General features: G+C 45.6%; 1 protein-coding gene across 4 annotated transcripts in view; it reads left to right on the forward strand.

Moving 5' to 3' along the window:
• Positions 1-11,086: 11,086 nt before the first annotated feature.
• Positions 11,087-20,294, forward strand: part of KLF7 (KLF transcription factor 7) — a 63,113-nt gene continuing 53,905 nt past the window's right edge. For 3 of the 4 annotated variants that reach the window (XM_068138334.1, XM_068138335.1, XM_068138333.1), the window contains exon 1: positions 11,087-11,538. In XM_068138334.1, the coding sequence (XP_067994435.1) occupies positions 11,437-11,538 (102 nt within the window). In that variant the 5' untranslated portion in view covers positions 11,087-11,436. The remainder of the gene's footprint in view (positions 11,539-20,294) is intronic. The other variant, XM_068138336.1, reaches the window with a different exon arrangement.

Raw genomic sequence — 20,294 nt, forward strand, 5'->3', positions numbered from 1 at the left:
CTCTGGTCACACCTCTGTCCCCTCTGATTAAGGATTTGGATCCCTTACCTGAGATCCATATACTCACTCTGCTCAATGGATACTGGACTCAACAGTGCCCCTGTTTGTAAAATATAAACAAATTTGTCTCCCTGCTCCACAATAAAGCAAGGTTCACCCTTTGCTGCTACCTCTAAGCAGCAGTAAGCAATGCACCAATTAACAGTGGTATTTCATAACACTCCACAAGGGCATTTTCTTGGCAATTGCTTTAATAAGCATTCATCCTTCAATCAATGGCCAGGCAAACAGCAATGCCTCTCCAGACTCTTGCCAATCTAGCAGGGTGGACACAGCCCTTGGGCAGTGGATTCCAAAGAGATGGGTGCTTCTGGCCTCACTGTGGTGGGCTGGCTGGGGTGGACCTTGTCAGCGCTTGCCAAGCAGACAGAGGCTTGCCTTGCAGAGCTTCCCCACGCAGATGGACCTGTGATGACTGGTGCCCTTCTGAGGCTGGGTGGCTACAGTTGCCTGCTGCAAACATGGGAGTGTTTGTTTTGCAGTTGTGCGTGGAGATGTCTCCACAAACATGCTCTGCAAAGCATTGCTGAGCTACTCAGTACGCTGAACCATGACACATAGCTGCAGCCCTGCACTAGTGACTGCCTCTGCGCTGGTTTATAAATCCTCAACACTGTGACCAGTGGCTTTTATCAAAACAAACATTTAGACAACTTAGACCTGGCTAGAGAACTGAGAAACTGAAGAGAAGGCTCCGAGGTGACCTAATTGTCGCCTTCCAGTATCTGAAGGGGGCCTACAGGAAGGCTGGGGAAGGACTTCTCAGGATATCAGGTAGTGATAGGACTAGGGGGAATGGAATGAAGCTGGAGGTGGGGAGATTCAGGCTGGATGTGAGGAGGAGGTTCTTCACCATGAGAGTGGTGAAACCCTGGAATGGGTTGTCCAGGGAGGTGGTCGAGGCCCCGTCCCTGGGGGTGTTTAAGAGCAGGCTGGATGAGGCTCTGTCCAGCCTGATCTAGTGTGGGGTGTCCCTGCCCATGGCAGGGGGGTTGGAACTAGATGATCCTTGTGGTCCCTTCCAACCCTGAATGAAACTATGAAACTATGAAACTATAATTGTCTCTTGTTGCCATAGCAAACAGGGTCTGTGGTGGTCCTACACAGACAAGCGGGGTGACCAGGTGGGCTAAGCTGAGTACCGTGCTGTACTGAAACCCTCCCACAGTGCCTGCCCACTCAGGGGCTCAGCACGTCTTGCAGCCTCCTGCAGCCAAGTGATCGCTATGCCCAGGGGCATGCACTGTCACGGTCCTAAGGATCAACTCACCACAGCAACTTCAATGTACCTTTGTTAACTGCCTTACTCTGCTCTGAATGAGACAATGCCAGATGCTTCAACGAGCATGTATTTAAGGTTTTCTTTCCAAAGCCCATTTCACTTTGTATTCTAAACTTTTCTACCAGCTTGTCCAAAGCAGGAACAAAACATAGGCTGTGAGCCCTGACATGCACTCTGTCCAAGTGAAAATTAAAGTGGAAATTGCCAGTAGAAAACAAAGAAACCTCCATAATTTGCCAGTCCTAATCCAATTCATGCTAATAATATATCTTACTAATAATAGTACATAACTCTCTTCAGCACAGATCAAACTTGTACCACTTACTGTATGGCTGCAAAATGGAGGAAGATGTAGCAGTACAACACAAGACTCCAGGTCAACCCAGGCCATATTCTGACCATACTGCTTCTCACTCTTCAAGTTTCATATTATTCATCTCATTTAATTCATATTATTAATTTCATATTCCTCACTGAAACACATGTTCCAACTTAAGTCAATGGAAAATTTGCCACTGACTTCAAAGGTACCTGGAGCTCCTGTGCCAATTGATCTAAGGAGAAGGGCTGAGCATTCCCACTTTTGGCAGGGCACTGGCAATTCTGTGGCTTATAGCCATGGTCACACTTAATATAGCAAGTGCTGGGTGAAAGTTTTTGTAGGAATACTACTCTTCATCATGGCAACTTATGAAAAACACACCTGAATTTGTGTAGAATTCAGCAAACATGTTTTATAAAAATGATTTGAAAAAATTTATGCATGATATAGTGGCCCTGCCAGAAATGGATGAACCACAGTTTCTCAGGGCACTCTCTGCATCAACTACACACTTGAAAAATGCAGAGGGTCAGCCCCCAACAATTGTTTTTCCTGGGTGGCCCATGGTGAACCAAGGTGGAGGAGCTAACAGGTGGGAAGTTTGTGGCCAGGACTTTTCCTTCTCATCTGGAGGATCGCAGAGCTGTAGAGATGGCAAGGGCAAAGCAGCATTGCACGTCATCTCTCCAGGCCATGCAAGTCCTTGTGACTACCCTGCCAAAAAACCACTGATGTCTTTGCATGTTGCCATGGAGAAAAAGTGTTATCAGAGACTGAGGCAGCTGCTGAGCCCATTTATCTAGTTCCAAGAACTTGCAAGAGCTTCTGGAGAGACATGCGTCTCCCTTTCTTCATTCTTCCAATACACTGCCTCTGTCTCAGACTGACAGGCACCTGCCTCCTGTTTGGCAAAGCTCTGGCAGGAATGATGACACCCAGCATCTCTACCCTCAGCCACCCACAAACTAGATGTCAAGGCAGGGGGTTGCAGTGCAAGACTTAGACCTCACCTACCACGTGTCACCCGTACCACCTCTTAATTTCTTTCCTCAGAGAGAAAAACCTGTCAGTTCACTTTCTGCACGTATTAGCCTTCCATGAAGAGGAAAAGGGAAGATGAGGTACAAGAAGTAACCTCCAGTTCATAAAATTATTTCTGCCACCCCTTATTAACATTACCCATGGCTTTAATAGTAATGATTGGTGGCAGGAACTATGAGTAGGAAGGGCAGGGGTGACCAACTGCCATCTGCCCTGCTGAGCACTACCCCAGAGTGCATGACAGCTCAGCTGAGCTCCCTCAAGCCCCAAACTGAGGTGGGCAGACAGGAGTCTTCTCCAACCATGGAGGATTCCAGGCCAGTCTCGGCACATTAATCTGCAATTTGAGAGGATATGTAGTTAATTCTGCTTTCTGACTTGGTTTGTGATCTAGGGCTAAGCTTTGTCTGTCTCTCACAGTTAACTTGTGAGCTCTTTGTTGTGCAACCAACACCCTCATATGAATGTAACACTCAATGCTAGTGCCTCTCTGCCAGCAGCCAGGTATCAGTCTGATCCAGCGATGCGGCATACAACATCAGCTAAGCAGGTATGAGATGAGATACGGCTGCTCACACTATAGAGAGAGCCACGCAGACCCTTGTGGTGGTTTAGGCTGGGTGCTGGCCCAGATGCCACTGCACAGACCACACCTGGGAGGTCCCAAGGGGTGGGCCCAGCCCAGGGGGTGGTCACAGGAAACCAGGTATTCCATTCCCATAATGCCCTGCTCCCCTATAAAATGTCCATGCGGGATCTTCACTTCCTCTTTCGTCCCCTGCTGCAGCCTAGGTAAAATGGTGTGAGCCAGCTCCCTTGGGCCTGCCTAGGCCCAAGGCTGGGGGTGGGGGTGGGGGTGGGGAAGAGCCCTGAGGGGTTTGGGTGTACCCCCAGGTGGGGATAGGATGTTCTTGGGCATGTTCTGGGATTTCTCTCTTTTGTCATGGTGCTTGTGGTTCTCTGTAAAACTTTCATTGTTGTTTTTTTATTGTTTTTCTATTTAAACTTTCCATCACTTTTACAATCCCTTTGTCTGAGTCGTTATTTCTGCCCCTGGTGGGGAGGGGGTTTGCCCCAACCCACTACAACCCTTAAGGGAAATCAAAGCCAAGGAACAAAGACCGTGGTGGGAGAGAGGTCCAAAGATCAACTCTCCTTCTTGAGCAATATTCATTTTCCTTTCAGCAGTCCTCACTTGCCCAGTAGATAAGGGATGAGCATCCAGGAGAGCTTGATTGTGCACAATTTTTTATCAACTATGACTGAAGTGCTTTGTTCAAGTAGAGTGGGCTAAGAGATGGAGAAGTCCTGGAGGTGCAGCTAGTGTTGGGATGAGAAGAGGTTGCCCAAGGGAAAAGCTTCTTTCTTCTCTTTTCTTGCAACAGCAGTCCTCAAAGAGAAGTCCTTTAGAAGAGGAAATGCTGCAATACCCATGTGACACCCCTGTGTCATGCCAGCAGAGCCTGACTGGTAAAACAGAGCTGAGACTCTGGCCCAGAATTGAGTTTGGCCCCAGTTTCTTTACCTGGCTGCTGCTGTGAGGTATGTGCGTGCTTGTGTCAAGCCACCTCCCTTATTCTTCATGCACCTTTGTTGTGGAACATGAAAAGCAGCAGGTGAGCACTGCTAGGATACCCACATCACCCAGCATAACTGGCTCTGGCAGGCAAGCTTGGAGCCTCCATTTGCTTCCCTGCACTACAGCATATCCTTATTAATTCACACATCTGTGCTTGACTGAGAGACCTACACCTTCAGTAGTTCCTCATGAGGAACTGGACTAAGCCAGAAACCCCAAGAGGATGTGAAAACAACACAGTAAGATTCTTGCAGCTTTGTTTTCAACGCACAGTATTTTTGTCATCTGTGAAAAGTCTAGGACAGAAAAACCCAGTGATACTGCCCTAGCCCCTGCTTTCTGGAGAGCCCTCCCTTCCCACAGGTACCAAGTGCTGAGAGTGTTTGCTGCAGCACTGCAGAAGAGTCATGCATGACAAGCCCCTACTTGCTGTGTGTGCAGTCTTGACTGCTAAAGCCAAGACAAACCAACTCTTTTAACAGGGTAACATATAATAACACAAGCCTGCCCATGGTTACTATCTGCTGAACCATGCCAGTATCCTCTTATTCTATTGTAAGGTTTCCTATAAATTAACCAAGAGTGGTCCATATTGGTCATTAAAAGGCCACCAACCCAGAGACACAACTAGAAACACGTCTTTCTCATGTCTGCTGACAGATGGACAGCATCTTCCAAGACTGTTGGCATGCCTTTCCCAGGCCACTCTCCAGTAGCATTGCTGCACTGCCAGCAGCAGCAGCCCAGGAAGGTTTACAAAGTGGACACCTCAGCTGGAAGCTGCAGGAGTCCAGCCAGAGCCCAAGACTCATGGGTCTTCCTTGCAGCTCATTATTATTTATTATTAGTACAGTAGAAGTACCTGAGAGCCTACTAATATGATCAGAGACTGTTTATGCCAAGATGCTGAATGCTGACAGAATAGCAATGATAATTGTCCTTGCCAAAAGGTTCAGGAACAGACCCACCACTTTGGACAGAAGTGAAGGATGCAAAATACAGCAGAGAGACCAGTTAGATCCAGATGGCTTCAGACCTTTCAGTGGGACCCAAAGCAGGTCATATTCCTCACTGGCAACAGTGGATCTGTACATGCCTGAAAGCTTTGGCCCATCACCATACTGTTCTGAACACAACTGCAGTGCTCTCCCGGACAGAACTACTTTGCATTCTTGGCTTTGAAATCTGGAAGACAGAGACTGACTCTCATGTGGACAGTCATAGCCACAAGACACAACTGATTACAAAAACTCTAGAGCATGTGAACAAACCACAGCAGATAAGACTCCTTCCCCAAAGTGGAAACTCAATTCTCTTACACGCTCTGTGTCTGTTTGATGCCTTTTCAGGATGAGGGGTCAAAATCCTCCAGGCCAGACATGGACCAGGCTCCTTGAGCAATGACTTCTAACTTTCCTTGAAGCATGAGGCTTTGTTTTTTTGTCTCACTCCAGAGGACCAAGATGAATATGTTTCCACTTGGAGATGGTACACCCTGCTTTACCACTATATATGTTGTGTGTCTGGCCAGTGATCAACTTGCACAGTCCACTGAGACTTTTGGATGCCCTAAGCTATGATTATGGGTTGAACACACTCATCCCTAATTCTGGAGGGTAGTCATTAGCTGCCCTGCAATTAAACCCATTGCAATGTCCACAGGGCATTGATTTTAAAGGGGAAAGGAGTCAAATCGTGCCTGTTTTCAGGAAGCAGGGGAAACACAGGAACCTGCTGTGACACACTAGTCTCCCTTTATACTGCTGTGGCTTGTGGCTCACTGGATGCCAGGAGGCACCTCTACCCACATAGGCCCAGTATGGAGATGCCCCTATCCTGCTTCACAGTGTGCCCTATCCAGGAAGAGTCAAGCACTGTCAAAGGAGGTGGCTCTGAGCTACAGCAGGATGTTAGCTGCCATGCTGCTCCCCAAGATGGGGACAGGAAGGGAAACCATCTCCATGCCCCGTGCCCCTTGGGATTCTGTCTTTAGGCTGCAGCTGCTGAAAGGAAGTGTGAAATGCTGAGCTACCCTCCAGATCACTGAAATGCTGCTGTGCAGGGACGGGAGAAGGATGTGGGGCCAACAGTAAAAGCCTTTCTCCAGGGAACTGGGGTCTGAGGAGGAGGCAAGAGGTTAGAAGGGTGGGAGGTATTCAACCGCAAGGGGAATGGTGGATGTCCAGGGCTTGCACAGAGATGCTTCATACTGGGAAAATAAATTCTCTCTCTTTTGGCTGCTTGGTGTTTGTTGAGATTTTGATTCACAGGCACATTTGGGTATCATGATGTGGCGACCCTGAACAACAGAGTAGCTTTTGAGCTTTCCCACTGCATCTCTGTCAGCCTCTTTCCAGCCATGCCACCTGGCAGTAAATGAACACCGTAAGTCCTCCACTCTCCAGTCCCCAGCAAGAGCTTTCTGCATCCACTCCTGGAGAGTGTACAGCTGCAAATCTAAGTATGCTTCAGTGGGCATCTCAGTGCTCTTCCACCTCTTTGCTCGGCTTTCCACCAGTGGCAGCCTCAACCCTATCAACCTGCAGCACAGCCTCTTCCACTGCAGGAGGAACACTGACTGAAGAACCAACACCTTTGAACATCTCTGTCAGAGGTTTTAAGCACAGGAAAACTGCATTACCTCTCAAATTGAGATGTGAAGGGAAGAGATGCAGACAGCAGCCTCACATGTAGATGTGACAGCAGAAGAAACTGATAGCCTAGACACCTGGATAAAGTGCTTCACCATAGGCTTTAAAACTTCATCATGAGCTGCATAGAGGGGATCTTTGTGCAGCTGTTTCACTGATACCAAAGGGAGTGTATCTAGTGAAGGGCTTAAAAGATACATTAATATACTATCTGACAACTTTTACAGCACCTTGGGATTACCCAAAACATAGCAATGAAACACAAATCAAAGCCCCCAGCAAATCAGTCTTCCCCATCAAGTGCTTTTTGTGCACCCCTTGCCATCACCTCTGGGGGCAGCAGGGCTGGAAATATCACAAGGGAAAGCAAACTTCTCAAAGAATAGTGATGTCACCTCCCCTCTTTCTCTAGAGGAACCGAAAGAATGAGAAAATACTTTATTTTACTGGGACCAACTATTGCCATTGGCCCTTGATGCCAATCCCTTCCCTTTTCACAGGTGTCAAAACATATTGGTGCTATTGCACAACCAGGCACACCACCTCCCTGCATCTTCCAGCAAGTCACAGGGATGAAGATGTTTGGTCTGGCTTAAAAAAAAAAAAAAAAAAAAAAAAAAATCCCCTTCTTGTCCAGGCTATTCTCTTCACATATCACAGGACAAGTATTTGCTATGGCTGAAATGTCCATCCTTGTTTCCTGTAGGTCCAGCCTGCACCCTTTGCTTAAATTCTTGTTAGTCCTCTGTGCCCTTGAGCCCATCTGTGTGGCAGTGGGAAGGTATTGCTCCTCCTCTGTATTTGATTGTGTTGCTCTCTGAGATGGGTGGTGTGGTTGGGCCAGAGCAGAGAAAGTGGCTGTCTGCCCAGAGTAAGGTCAGAACAGCCTGCGAAATAAAAGAGCTTGGCAGAAATTGCCTTCCATTACCTCTGGTTTAGCATAGGTAGATGCTACCTCAGGTGCTGAACCAACAGCATTATACCCAGTATAATCTCACATTCATTTTTTTGTCTAGACTTTTCAACTTCTGCCAAGTGACAACCCCATTCTGCTTTTTCAACTGACCTCCAAAGCAGAATATCCAACACAATAAAAATGCAATGTCTGCCTGGAAACCACCCAGGCAAGCAGCCAGATCTGTAGCCCAGCTCTTCACCTCAAGGCTCACAGCCAAAATCCTGCCCTCAGACACAATTTCTCTTGAAGCCAGCCAGAGCAGCAGTACAGCATCTGCTCATGGGATAGGACCATTGGTTACCATGCAACATGGACACAGGCTGGGCTCTTTGCTGGTGTAAAGCAGATGAGCTCCATACTAAGAAGAACCTTCACTCTGAGGGTAGAAAAGTATCTGTTCCTACAGGATATGCATTCAGCATAAAGTTCAAGATAAGGTAGACAAGGGGAAAGATTTTAATTTATTCCAACAAGAGCTACTCAGCATCAAGCAAAGGAGACTATTATGGTAGAGGGGATTTCTGGGCTGCCTGTATACACTGAACTTTGCAACAAACCAAAGTATGAGCAACCCACAGCTTGTGCAGGCCAGGTCTCCTTGCATGCCAGTGTTAGAAGGGAGCTGGGACATCAGAGCACTAGACTTGCGATGTAGTAAAATGGTAGTTATGCTAAACAAAGCCAGAAGTATAGACACAGGAATTACATAATTGTAAGACAAATGTATGTTGAAGTAGCTCATACCATAAACTTTTGCTGCTTTTGTCCTATATTTCATCGTCTCTGCATATGCATATAGCCTTGTGCTGCAACAGATACTTCTGCATAACTCTCTCAGGATGTCAGTTGCATTATGATACCCAGGTATTGCTTGTTTCCACATCTGACTACATTAGTACCTTCTCCTGTCTTCCAGTTTTCCCTTCTCAAGGTACTGCTTTGCCAGACTGAGACAAGTTTGGAATAAGTAACAATGGTATCCTTACAGCAGCACTTGCTGCACTAACCTTCCTTCCTCTCATCTTCTCGCTAGCACACACACTTACAAATTTATGTATGAGAAAGAGCAGTTTACTATTCACATCCAGCCTCACACCTAGCTTTTCTGCTAGGCTAAAGGTGCTGGAGATGGTTCTGCTTGAGACAACCTACAGCTCCTTTGATGAAGGCCGGAAAACAGGCATTGTTTTCACAAGCAGGTCACAAAGCCTGAGTATCAGGTCGTATGAGCCATCCTGCTGCTGCTGCAATGCAAGCACTCAAAGTGCTTTTGCAGGGATAATTTATTTGATAAAATTGTCTACATCCAGTCTCTCCCGGTTACCGCAGTTCCCTCACCAACAGCTTATTTCCCCCCTTTCCCTCTGGATTTTGACTCGCCAAACTAGAGTTGTGGTGCTTAGTCTGCTTATTCTAAAGTTACCACAGCGTTGTGTGCCAGTACCTATATGAATCTGGGGTGTGTGCAGCCATTATCTGGGCTTTCTTTGAGGGTTTATTCTGATAACCTTTCTTCAAACAAGGCTTTCAAAATTGTTAATGTGAAACCAGTCTTGGAAAAGGCAATTTGTCTTAATCACCAAGAAAGAAAACATATCATGAACTAATTAACACTGATGAGTTTTGCTGCCTCACACTTTCACACCAATCTGAATGGGACACCTAGGATGAGACATGTGCTAGCAGCACTGCACCAATTTATACCAGTTGAGACCTGGCCCAGCCACACTTATCTGGTTGCAGAAGAAAAAACAGTGGTGAGCAGAAACATTTTAGTCACTTAGGGCAAGAGAAGCATGATGCAACTTCTCTAAAACTAGACAGTTTAACAACCCCTGGCACCATCTTCTTGCCCTGATACTCAGTCCAATTGACAGAGCCAAAACTCTGCCATAAAAGGGCACTGGGCAGATGTTCATCCAGCAGCCTGGTGGCTAGATGCAGCCCTGGCAACACAACTGATGGGACTACAGAACTGTCCCAGTTTGAGGGCAACAAAGAATACATTTCTTCCATTACTAGACCCTCACTCCACCCTCATCATCTGTAAGTGAACACACACACAGAGTTCTCCAGTTCTCCAAAAGCAGAAATGCAACTATGCCCTATGCCAGAGCAATTTTGGGGATGCTATGTACCACACAAACCATTTAAGGTCAAACAGCTCATTAGCCAGCCCAAACTAGCATTCAGAAAGGGCTCAGCTCACAGCTAAGCCTAGTTAAATGCCAATACAAATGTCTTAATAAGCATCCGACCCTTTCTGGAGGCGGTCTGGATGAACGCTCAGCGCTGCTGTGCCTCACAAGCTGTGCTGCTGCACGGCGCACGTGCTCCTTGCACCACACCGGCGGCTCCTGCTTAGTCTTACTGCCTCCTTCCGACACTCTCGCCAGCTGCTCATCTTTTCCCACCCATATGTAACTGAGAAAAAAAATGCTTCTCTTGGTGTGGCCACCCCCAGCCACCAGGGACTCGCACGCTAGTGGCTGCAGAGCAGCACACACTTCCACACAGAGCAGGAAGGGCTGGCTGCTCGGGAGGCACTTTATCCATCCCCTCCACGCCTCGGCAGGGAGCGGAACATCTACAGCCATAGCCTTAGCTTAACGGCATCCAGCCTCTCAAGCTGCCCACCGTAACCGATAACGGCGACCGGTCCGAGGTGACCAAGATTGGCGACCAAAACCCGCGCCGCCCCTCACCGCACCCCACTCTACCCCTGACACGCGCCCCGCCGTTCCCTTATATAGGGCCCTAAAAATAGCTCTCCGCGTACCGCCTAGCGGGCCGCGGGGAAGAGGAGGGAGCCGCATTGATGACCAATCATAGCCTCCACCGGCGGCCCGGCACCGCCCCCTGCGTCCTTAACGGCGTCGCTATTGGGCGGCAGTGACTCAGGCGCGTCGCAGCCCCGCCCTCCCCGCCCCGCCGTTTACCTTACATGGTCACGCGCTGCGTGAGTGGCCCGCGCGGCTGCGCGCTGGGAAACGGGGGGGTCGGGGGCGGAGCGGCGGAGAGGCGGCCGTGAGGCGGCGACTACTTGGGGGGGCCGGGCCGGGTTTGCTGAGGGAGGGTGAGAGGAAAACGCGGGGGGGGGGGGGGGGGGGGGTGTGCAGCGAGACGACGTCTCCCGAAAATAAAGAGAGGAGGGGGCGGGGAGGGCGGACGCGAGCGCGCATGGCCGCGGCTCGTGGCTGCGCGGTGCGCGGCAGCGGGGACGTGCTCCGGTGCGGCGGCCGCGGGGTGCTCGGTGCGCGCCGGCGCTTCTCGTCTTCCTCGGCCCGGCCCCCGGCCCTCGCCGTCCCTGCCGCGCTGATACTCTCTTTCTCTCTCTCTCTCTCTCTCTCTCTCTCTTTTTTTTTTTTTTTTTTTAAAGTGTGACTGAAACAAAACAAAGCCAAAGGGACGCTGGATTTATCATTGGTTGCTTTTCCTCCTCCTTTTTTTTTTTTTTTTTTTTTTTATGATCAAAAACAACCCCCCACCCGAGCAAACAAACACACACAAAAGCAGAAAGAAAGGGTCTTGCTCAGCAGCAGCATGGATGTCTTGGCTAGTTATAGTATATTCCAGGAACTCCAGCTTGTCCACGACACCGGCTACTTCTCAGCTTTGCCATCCTTGGAGGAAAACTGGCAGCAGGTGAATCATTTAAATTACTCATGTAAATCTCTTAAGCGCAGACAATCGATGAATTGGGGCTGCATTTCTGACTTTATTTTATTTTTGTTCTTTAATTCAGGGCTGGGGTTTTTTGGTGGTTGTTTTTTCCGCGTGGGTAGACCTTTGAATCTATATATTTTTTTTCCCCATTGCAAACCGAGCAGTCCATTCAAATCTGTCTGCCTTCAGTCCTTTCTGAGCACGCCTGGCAGCACCTGAGATCCGGTGGCATTCTTTAGGGGTTTGTTTTTATGATGACTACTATTCTTATTTTTGGATTTTTTTTTAAATTTTTTTAATCTTTTTTTCTCTCTCTGGTTTTGTTTTGGCGTTTTGTTTTTTTTTTTTAGTCTTAATTTCCCCCCCCATTCTTTTAAAGAACGCTGATCACTTCCATCCAGCGCTGACAACTGACAGCTGGTGGAAACAGAACAGATTGTTCTTATTTTCAAATAACTAGCGTACATCAATAAAAATCGTACCTTAAATCAGAGATGAGGTTTGAGCAGGTGTGTGAAAGCAGTAGCAAAAGATTTTAGTCTAAATGCAGTAACTAGGGAGGTGAGTTTTTTTTTTTCCTTTTTTTAAAGAGGGTGGGGAGAAGCACACATTTCTTGTTGTATACCTTAAAAGAATGATGTCTTAGGCTGGTTACTATAAACCAGTGTGTTTTGAGCCACCATAGGGTTAATGTGCAGACAAAACTAGGATAAAGAGGGAAATCAAGTATTAAGGATGCATTAAAATGCTGACTGCTGGCATGAATAAATAAGAGCAAGGAGAAGAGCAGGTTACAAAGAAGAGAGTTGTATAAAATTAACTATGAGCCCAAATACATAGACCTATAAATACTTATCAGCTGGGATACTGAGGGGGAAAAAGAAAGACAAAATTCCTTGTTACAGTAGGACATTGTGAGACAATCCTTTTTCTTGATGTGATTCTCTGGCAGAGATGATGCATCAAGTGAAATTCAGGAAACTATTTTCTCTTTTAAAAAAAATAATCTTTGCTGGTGAATAGGAACGGTGGAGTGTGGCTGGGATGACATGTGGCACTAATGCAGCGCACGAACCTGTGACACTACCGGTTTAAGAATAACGGATTTCATTTTGCCTGCGTTCGCCTTAGTTGTGGCTAGCGTAAGATTAGTGTGTGTTAGATCTCCAGTAATTGACAGCTTGAGATGATTATTTACATTTTCCGTAGAAGCGTGTGTGGTGAGAAATGTGGACAGTTGAGCTTCAGGGGAGCACTCAGGTTGTAGCATTGTCATCCATCTGGAGCAGGACTGGATCTTTAAAGCTTTACACCATTAAAATTGTTTTGGCTTTGTGTGCGTAAACCTCACACAGAGGAGAGGTTTATTGACATCTACAGTGTGAACACATTCAGGATTTAATCTGCAAAATGACCAACCTAACTTTGCTTTATTCTTTGAGGGGGGAGGGGATGCTTTTTGTTAGTTGTATTCAGTTTGCACATCCCTGATGGTCACATCTGCTGTCATTTTATATTTTTACTGTGCTAATTAAACTGAAGAGGTTAGTATAACTTCATTAAATAAAAATAATTTAATGGCATCGTTGTTGGATCAGTTGCATATTAGTAACAGTCCAGAATGAGATAATCTGTTGACATAGCTAGCACGCTTTAGGCAGTACTGTGTGTGATACTCTGTCTCCTGCTGCCGCCTTTTATGTGTGGTAGAGCAGCAGTTTGTTTTGTATAGTACAATGTAGCTATCCAAGCCCACTGTTACTACAGCAGAATTTAAACTCAGACCCTCCTGTCTAAACTCCACTAACTCTCTCTATATGTTTGAAAAGAGAAGTTGAAAATATTTTGTATATTTTCCCTTATTTCCCCTCAACTCCTTCAACCAGTGCCTGATGTTTCATAATCTACCCTGTATTTGCAGTTTGTTTTTACACCCCTATTGCTGCTTGGACTCTTCTTGCAAACAACAAGGAGCAAGACTGATGTATCAGTGGTGGGAGCAATTGAACCTGACTGTACAGAGCATGCTGTCACGCAGGCTTGGCAGACCCACTGACACAGAGACCCCAATTTAATTCTTCTGAATCACTTGCAAATAGAGTCATGTCTTGAGAATTTATTTATTTTAGGCAAGCTGTAGTAACTCTGGGACAAAGGGATGTGTGCATGTGTGTATTTCTAAAGGTATACCTTAGAAAATGTTGAAACCCCAGGGAAGGGAGCTGACAGGGCAGTGACTTGATTGCTGCAGGAAGCATCAGGATTAGGAAACAGCATCTTATATTTTGAGTGAAAACACTTGAACAAGTTTTGTTTTCACTCCATGAAGAGCTCTGGTGCTGTGCAATGCCTGAGTACCACACAGGGTCCAAAGCAGCACACCAGGAGATTACTTTGGCCTCTTAAAAAAGGGAGAAGTGGTTGTGTCGGTCAAGACCAGGCATCTTTATCATGTTGTGAGCTCCAGTTGTTTTGTGATTAGCAGCTACTAGGTCTTGTTGTGGAGAGGTTAGTCTGTGCTCCTAGAAATGGTGCCTACTGTGATACTATAAAAGCTGCACTTGTCCCACTGAAAATCAGCACACACTTTGGGGTGAAAGTGTTGATGCAGTCCTGCATTCCTTCTTGCTCTAGACCACACTTTTGTAGCTGCTGGCTGAGGACTATGCAACTGGGGTAGTTGTTCATATTTTCAGTTGTGAAACACCCATCACTCACAGAGGGCACTGACAGCACAATCAGGTTGCTATATGCTTGCACACAGTCAGCTGATCACTTTATTTCATCTCACTGCAAGAGAAATGTGAACAAGTTTGGTATTGGTGCTTTTGGAGTTGAATGAGCATAACCCAGCAATATGTACAAACCAAACAGATTTTGTGTAGGAAGAGATTGTCATCTCTTGTGTAGATTTCTCCATTTTTTTGGAAAAAAAAGAGGCAAGAAACCCCTCCCTCCACTCTGGGCATAGTTTACATTGTAAAAGTGGAAAACTGAAGTGGAACTGAATCCATAGTTTGTTACAGGTTTTAAAACGTACATTTTTAGGCAGCAAAAGCTTAGATTCATCATATCAGCTTCTGGTGTACACCTTTAGGCAAGACACTTGTGAGGCCAAGAGGTTTTTTTCCTGGAGTGAGGAGATCATGATCTAGTGAGTAATTCATAGCACAGCTTCATCAGGAGAGAGAGAATTTTGTTTAGTCTTTATTTAGGTTTTCCAGCAGCATTAAGCCATCACAGCACTGAGAGAGGTTAAAGGAAGAGGTGGGCTCTGTGCATTGGAAAATGAGGTGTTTGCTGTGCATCACATGGCTGGTATCTCTGCATCTGTGTGTTTCTGCCTGGCACTTCATTCTGACTCTGAACTGTCCTAGTTCCTCTGTGTCACTGCAAGCTGACTCTGCAGTTCAGGACCAGGGCGGTGGAGGATTTCAGCACCTTGGCGGCTGCTGTGTTGCAGCAGGAGGGCCTGTGGCCACGTACACTGCTCCTTTGGGTTAGATGTCTGATGTGGCATCCCCAAGATTGGAACCAGACTGCTGGGAGTGATAGCACTAGGCCAAAAGTGCTTTGTTACTGTGTATAGGAAGGAAGTGGGTAGGAGGCTGTTTTTGAAGGAGATGACTGTGAGGAGTGTAGCCTGTGCAGCTGCATGTGGTCCCACTTTGTGTGCCAGACTGCAAAAGGGGAGAGAGCAGGGCTGAACATGAGCTTTCAGTCTGTTCTTCCTGCTGGGCCTTCACAACATCATTTGGGGGGAGTCATTTCAAGATCAATATGCAGAAGGCATGTTTTGTAGTCAGGTATGTATCTTCCTTAGGGTAGTGTTTCATACCAACGCTATTATCCTTTTCCATAGGCTCCTTGGAAGACTCTGAACTTGCCATCTTTGTGTAGAGAAGGGTTCTGATTGAGAGACACTCTGGGTCTCTCTTCATATTCTCTGGTGGCCATAAGGCTGCCTCTAGCCTGGCAATTCCTGTAATGTCAGAGCACAGGAGCAGGAAGTTACGGAGCTGATGCAAGTACAGAAAATCTGCAGTAGTTAGCTGTCAAACCCTGGTTTATTATAAAAGAGACAGCCTTTCCCATGTGTGTCATCAAACAAAGCAGGTCTAATTGGCTGGCAGAAGTGGAAATAGTGTTGTGTCATTTGCCTGATAACCATTGCCCAGTAACATTTCCTCTTGCCTTGGCTGACCTGGTGGCTCCCACCTACAGCAAACAACAATCCTTTCAAGGAAGATGCATGTTTCCTGTAAAGCATAGCATCAAGAAAGCCTTTGTTTCGCTCTTGACTCTGTTGTAGACCCTTCTTTGCATATTTTTAATCAAGTCTTCAAGTCTCAGTTTCCCCTTTCTGAAGTGACTGACAACAATGTGCTAAGGCATGGTCTTTGTGGGCATAGGAGACTTAGTTTTGATCTGTTCTAGTGAAGTGCTTTTAGATCCCTGTGCTGTATAAGAGCACAATATCCTGAGGTGACTAATCTAGCAGAACTCTTACATCTTAATGCTGACTTCTGTTTGGCAGACAGGGTCATTTTCAGGCCTATAGGAAAAATTTCCACTCCTACTGGAAAAGAATAAATCACATTGGAGAACATTGCTGCCTCCCTATCGTGTTCATTGTTCTAGTTTAATGGCATAGTTGGCCACTACATAAACTAAACCATCTCTTCTAATATTGCTATTTCATCTTGGTTCCAGTCACAGTGTAACACATTTCTTAAGTGCTTATAGCAGTACATCATGCCTCTTGAGAATAACTTGCAGAAATGGTGTAATGCAATATATTTCAGACTCTTAAGTGCTGGTCCGTTTATACCTGCAGGCTCTCAGCTTCTTCCACATGCTGGGAGCATGCTTCTAGCACCTTACAGGAAGAGAGCAAAGACAAACTTGAAACTGCTGCCTCTATTGTTTCATGATTCCTTAGTTACAGAATCTGATGTTGTGAGTGATTGTTTCTAGGCATTATGGAAATGTAGATTCCGGCAATCCATGTTACAGGTCTTAAATATCTGATTATGTGTGACTTGAGTCAAGTGATTCTGAAATGGGGGAAATACCTTTGAGCAATGCACTACCATAACGTGAGTACTCAACTAGAAAATATTACCTCTTGTTTGAGAGGCTTTAACCTCACATCCCCCAACATCACACATTTTGTATGTCTTATTGAATAGGCAATGTATAAAGTAGGCTACAGAAAACTCATGATATGTAGCTAGTTTGCAGTATAATACTTACATGTGTAAATAGCAGAAGTTCTTCAGTTCCATGCAGTAAATTCACACATAAGAGGCAAACAGTGTCTTCTGGATACTGTCATAGTTTTTGAGGCCCTATCAAATGAGGCTGCACAAAGAAACATCCAGTGTGTGGCTTCTCTGTACTGCATTGGGAAATGTGTTTTAGGGAAGTGAGAAGGAAGCTGCTTCTATTAGCCTCTGTAGCTGCATATGGACTATCCTGATTGCAATTGTCCTTTTGAAACAAAGGGAAATTTGCTTACTGCCTGAGCAGCATTGGTGTTTGGTACGTTATCAGTGGGGTAATACTACATCTCATCTATCACGTTTGTACATTTTGCAGAGAGGAAGAAACTGTAGGCTTTTGATCACCACATTCAAAACTCAAAACATTATTTACAGATCTTGCAGTTGGTGGCAATTTTCCTTTTGAATGGTGAACCTGAATTCTGGAGAGTTAATAAAGGTGTTTTCAAGAATGGGGCTGAGTCCCTCTTCCTTTCCTTTTGCCCTGGACTCTCAAATGCCTCCTGCCCATTCTTTTATGTATTCATCTACAATGCCCCATCTACGAAGACATTCAGGAACTAGGGGTTCCATTTACATGGTGACTTTCAGGCTCCTTCCTTAGGAATCGCCTGAATTGCTGCATTTCTTCTCCCTACAAGTTCTTTTTGTACTGTGGATGCTTCCTTCCCAATCTAGATGAAGCTGGATTCACTTGAACTTCAGCTGATTCTGTAACAAACAAACATAACAAACCTGCCAGGGAAAAAGCCTTCCCTTCTCCCAGATTTCTCTGGATAGAGAACAGGTTTAGAGTACAGATGTTACACAGGTATATTCCCCAGCTTGATGCTGTTGTAATTGAGACCATCACAGTTTTCTTCCATTGGCTTGTCTTGATAGGTGCTTACATGTGTTTTGAGTGTGTGAATTTAGTACTCTTTTGGCTGTGTCTCCTTCCCAGCATTGCCACCTTGAGTTAAAAAATAAAGTGCCTTGTTCTCAAGACACTGAGACTGTCTTTAACATCATAGACATTTTATTTTTAAATTTGATGTTCTTTTTACATGCCTTGCTTCTGAGCCACTGAATTTGTTTTATTGTCTTATATTCTTAAAAATAAAGCCCCATGGGTTTTCAACACTTACTTAATTCAAGCAGCTTTTGTGGAACTTTGAGAGCTGGCAGTAGAGAGATAGGTGTGTACATCAGAAAAAGCTTGCATATTGCTGAGTTCACCAGGCTGTATTTGCTGCCCCTGCTCTGGCAGCAGCGGAGGAGGAAGGCTGCCTGCTTGTTCAGGCTGTTAGGCTGCCTGTGAGAGCAGGCTTCATGTACCATTTTCCTCCTTAGAAGAAATTGTTTCAGTCTTAATGCTCAAGGATAGTTAGACATCTTGGATTTAATCAGGACACTACACCTTTGCTTCTCAGTTTTTCAGTTAAAAGATTAGTTGGCAGCTCTTCTGTTCTCATAGAACTACTGCAAAGATTCATCTTATGGGTTCACTGTGCTTGGGCACAGTGGCTGGGGCAGGAGAGGTTTGTGCTAGGCTATGGGGAATCAACTGCCCATCCCCTTGGAAGCTGCTGGCCCAAATCTTGCCGTGCCAACCAGCCAGTGGAGAAAACTCAGGACAGCTACTACGCAGGGAGCTCTCAACAGGGTATGGCATTGCCTTTCTGAAAAATGAAAATAAAGATCTGAGAGGTAAGCTCAAATTGCCTTTCCCAGAAGTCTGTTTTGGCTTTGAGACTACCTGTGTGTAGCACTACTTGGTCCTTTCTCTTTGTTTTTAAAAGGTGGTTGTAAAGTCGGCAGGAGGAGATGTTTCGGGGTTTTTTTTGTTGTTTAAAAGGTTTACTCTATCATCTCTGATACATTAAGCTTCTCTGACGTTTTCCATTCTTTTAAAGCAGGTACCCATTCTCTCCCTGTTCTTACACATAAAGGATCCTTTTCAATGCAGAGCATTTCTGCTCTGTGCAACTGTGTGTTCCTCACATCCGTTATTGTTCGGAGAACCGTTCAGATGCATGTGGTATACTTTACAACACAGACTAGAGAGTCTTAGTCATTTGTGCACAGGATGCATATTAATGTTTGCTGGAGGTCCAGCAGGCATACTAAAGTGTCATAATGATTATGAGCATGGTGCTACCATGTCTTGTGTGTCCTAATCCTCTTGGTTAATTCCCAGTATTGTGAATGCAAATGCAAAGCTGGGGTGTAAATCATACATGGGAGTCAACAACTCTGCAAGGGACAGAGAAGTAGACAGTGACACAGGCGAGCTTGGGAGACAGTGTGATTGATGGGGAAGGATGCAAAGGAGAAGGACGCTGGCTTGTGAGAGGCTCTTCTGAGGCATTCCAATTAATGTCCAGATTTAGAAATGCTGCCCTTAGACCTGCAGCCTCCCAAGGTCAGTTTTAAGGGGATGCTGGCATAGGGTTGACATTTGACCATGACCAACCTTTGTAAAACATGTTCTGACAGAAATGGCAGTCGATGGAAGTATCTCTATATAATTAAAAAAGCCCTGAAAGCAGAGCTTGTGTTTTTCTGGACAAGATTGTCTTGCCCACCTGCTGCCTTTGCAGCTCTTATGCTGCAGTATTCTTCCTGTGCAACTGAAGTGACTGGAAATCAAAGTGAAAATGACTGTTTGTTTGGATTGTGTGGTGAGGAAAAATGCATGTGGCATGTCAAGTAAATTAGATTTTTAAAATGCTTTCACTGCTCATAGGCTACAATGCTGTTAGGCATTTGGGTTTAATCCTGACTCTTGAGTGGGCAAAGTTCACTTTCAAGTATAAAGACAGTTCTTGGGTTTGTAAACATTTTGCAATTTCTGCTGGCTTGTTTTCACTCCAGCCTAGGAAGGGAATCAGCATTGTGCTGAATTGCTTTGTGCTGGTGGGGGTGAAGTAGGGGACTGCCTTTAATCTCCTGCCTTTATTCTCCAGCAGGGCTGGATGGAAAACAAAGGTTTCAGTGAGCAAAGGCCAGGGTGAAAATGTTCAGTGAGTGGAAGAGTAGAAGGGGTGTGCAGTGGTTCTGTGTGCTCTCTTTTTCCACCCAAAATGGACATTAACCACGTCACAGCACTTAGGTGTGATGTTAGAGACTCAGATTTGAGTTGCTGTTTTACTTGATTCAGGTCTGTCCTTCCAGATCATATTTGGTATGTGTGAAATTTCAGTGGATGACGTGGCTCCAAAACATATATATTCCAGTAAAATACTTCAGATTGGACAAGAATTTTTTCAGAATGTTTGTTTGGTAGATATATTTCAACCAGTTATTTTTTCTAGGTGTTTTCCTGAGGGTCTGGCCCTGTTTTTAGTGTGAGAAACTTGTTTTGGCTAATGCCCTCAGCTTTGTTGTCAATTTTAGCTTTCTGTTTCAGGGTTTGCACCCCTAAAACTCAATACATTTTCCCCAGAAATTAGCAATTTGGCTAGTAAA

Source organism: Melanerpes formicivorus, unplaced genomic scaffold (genome assembly GCF_026170545.1).
Source record: "Melanerpes formicivorus ecotype bairdi unplaced genomic scaffold, bMelFor1.0.p_v2 SCAF_5, whole genome shotgun sequence".
NCBI lineage: Eukaryota > Metazoa > Chordata > Aves > Piciformes > Picidae > Melanerpes > Melanerpes formicivorus.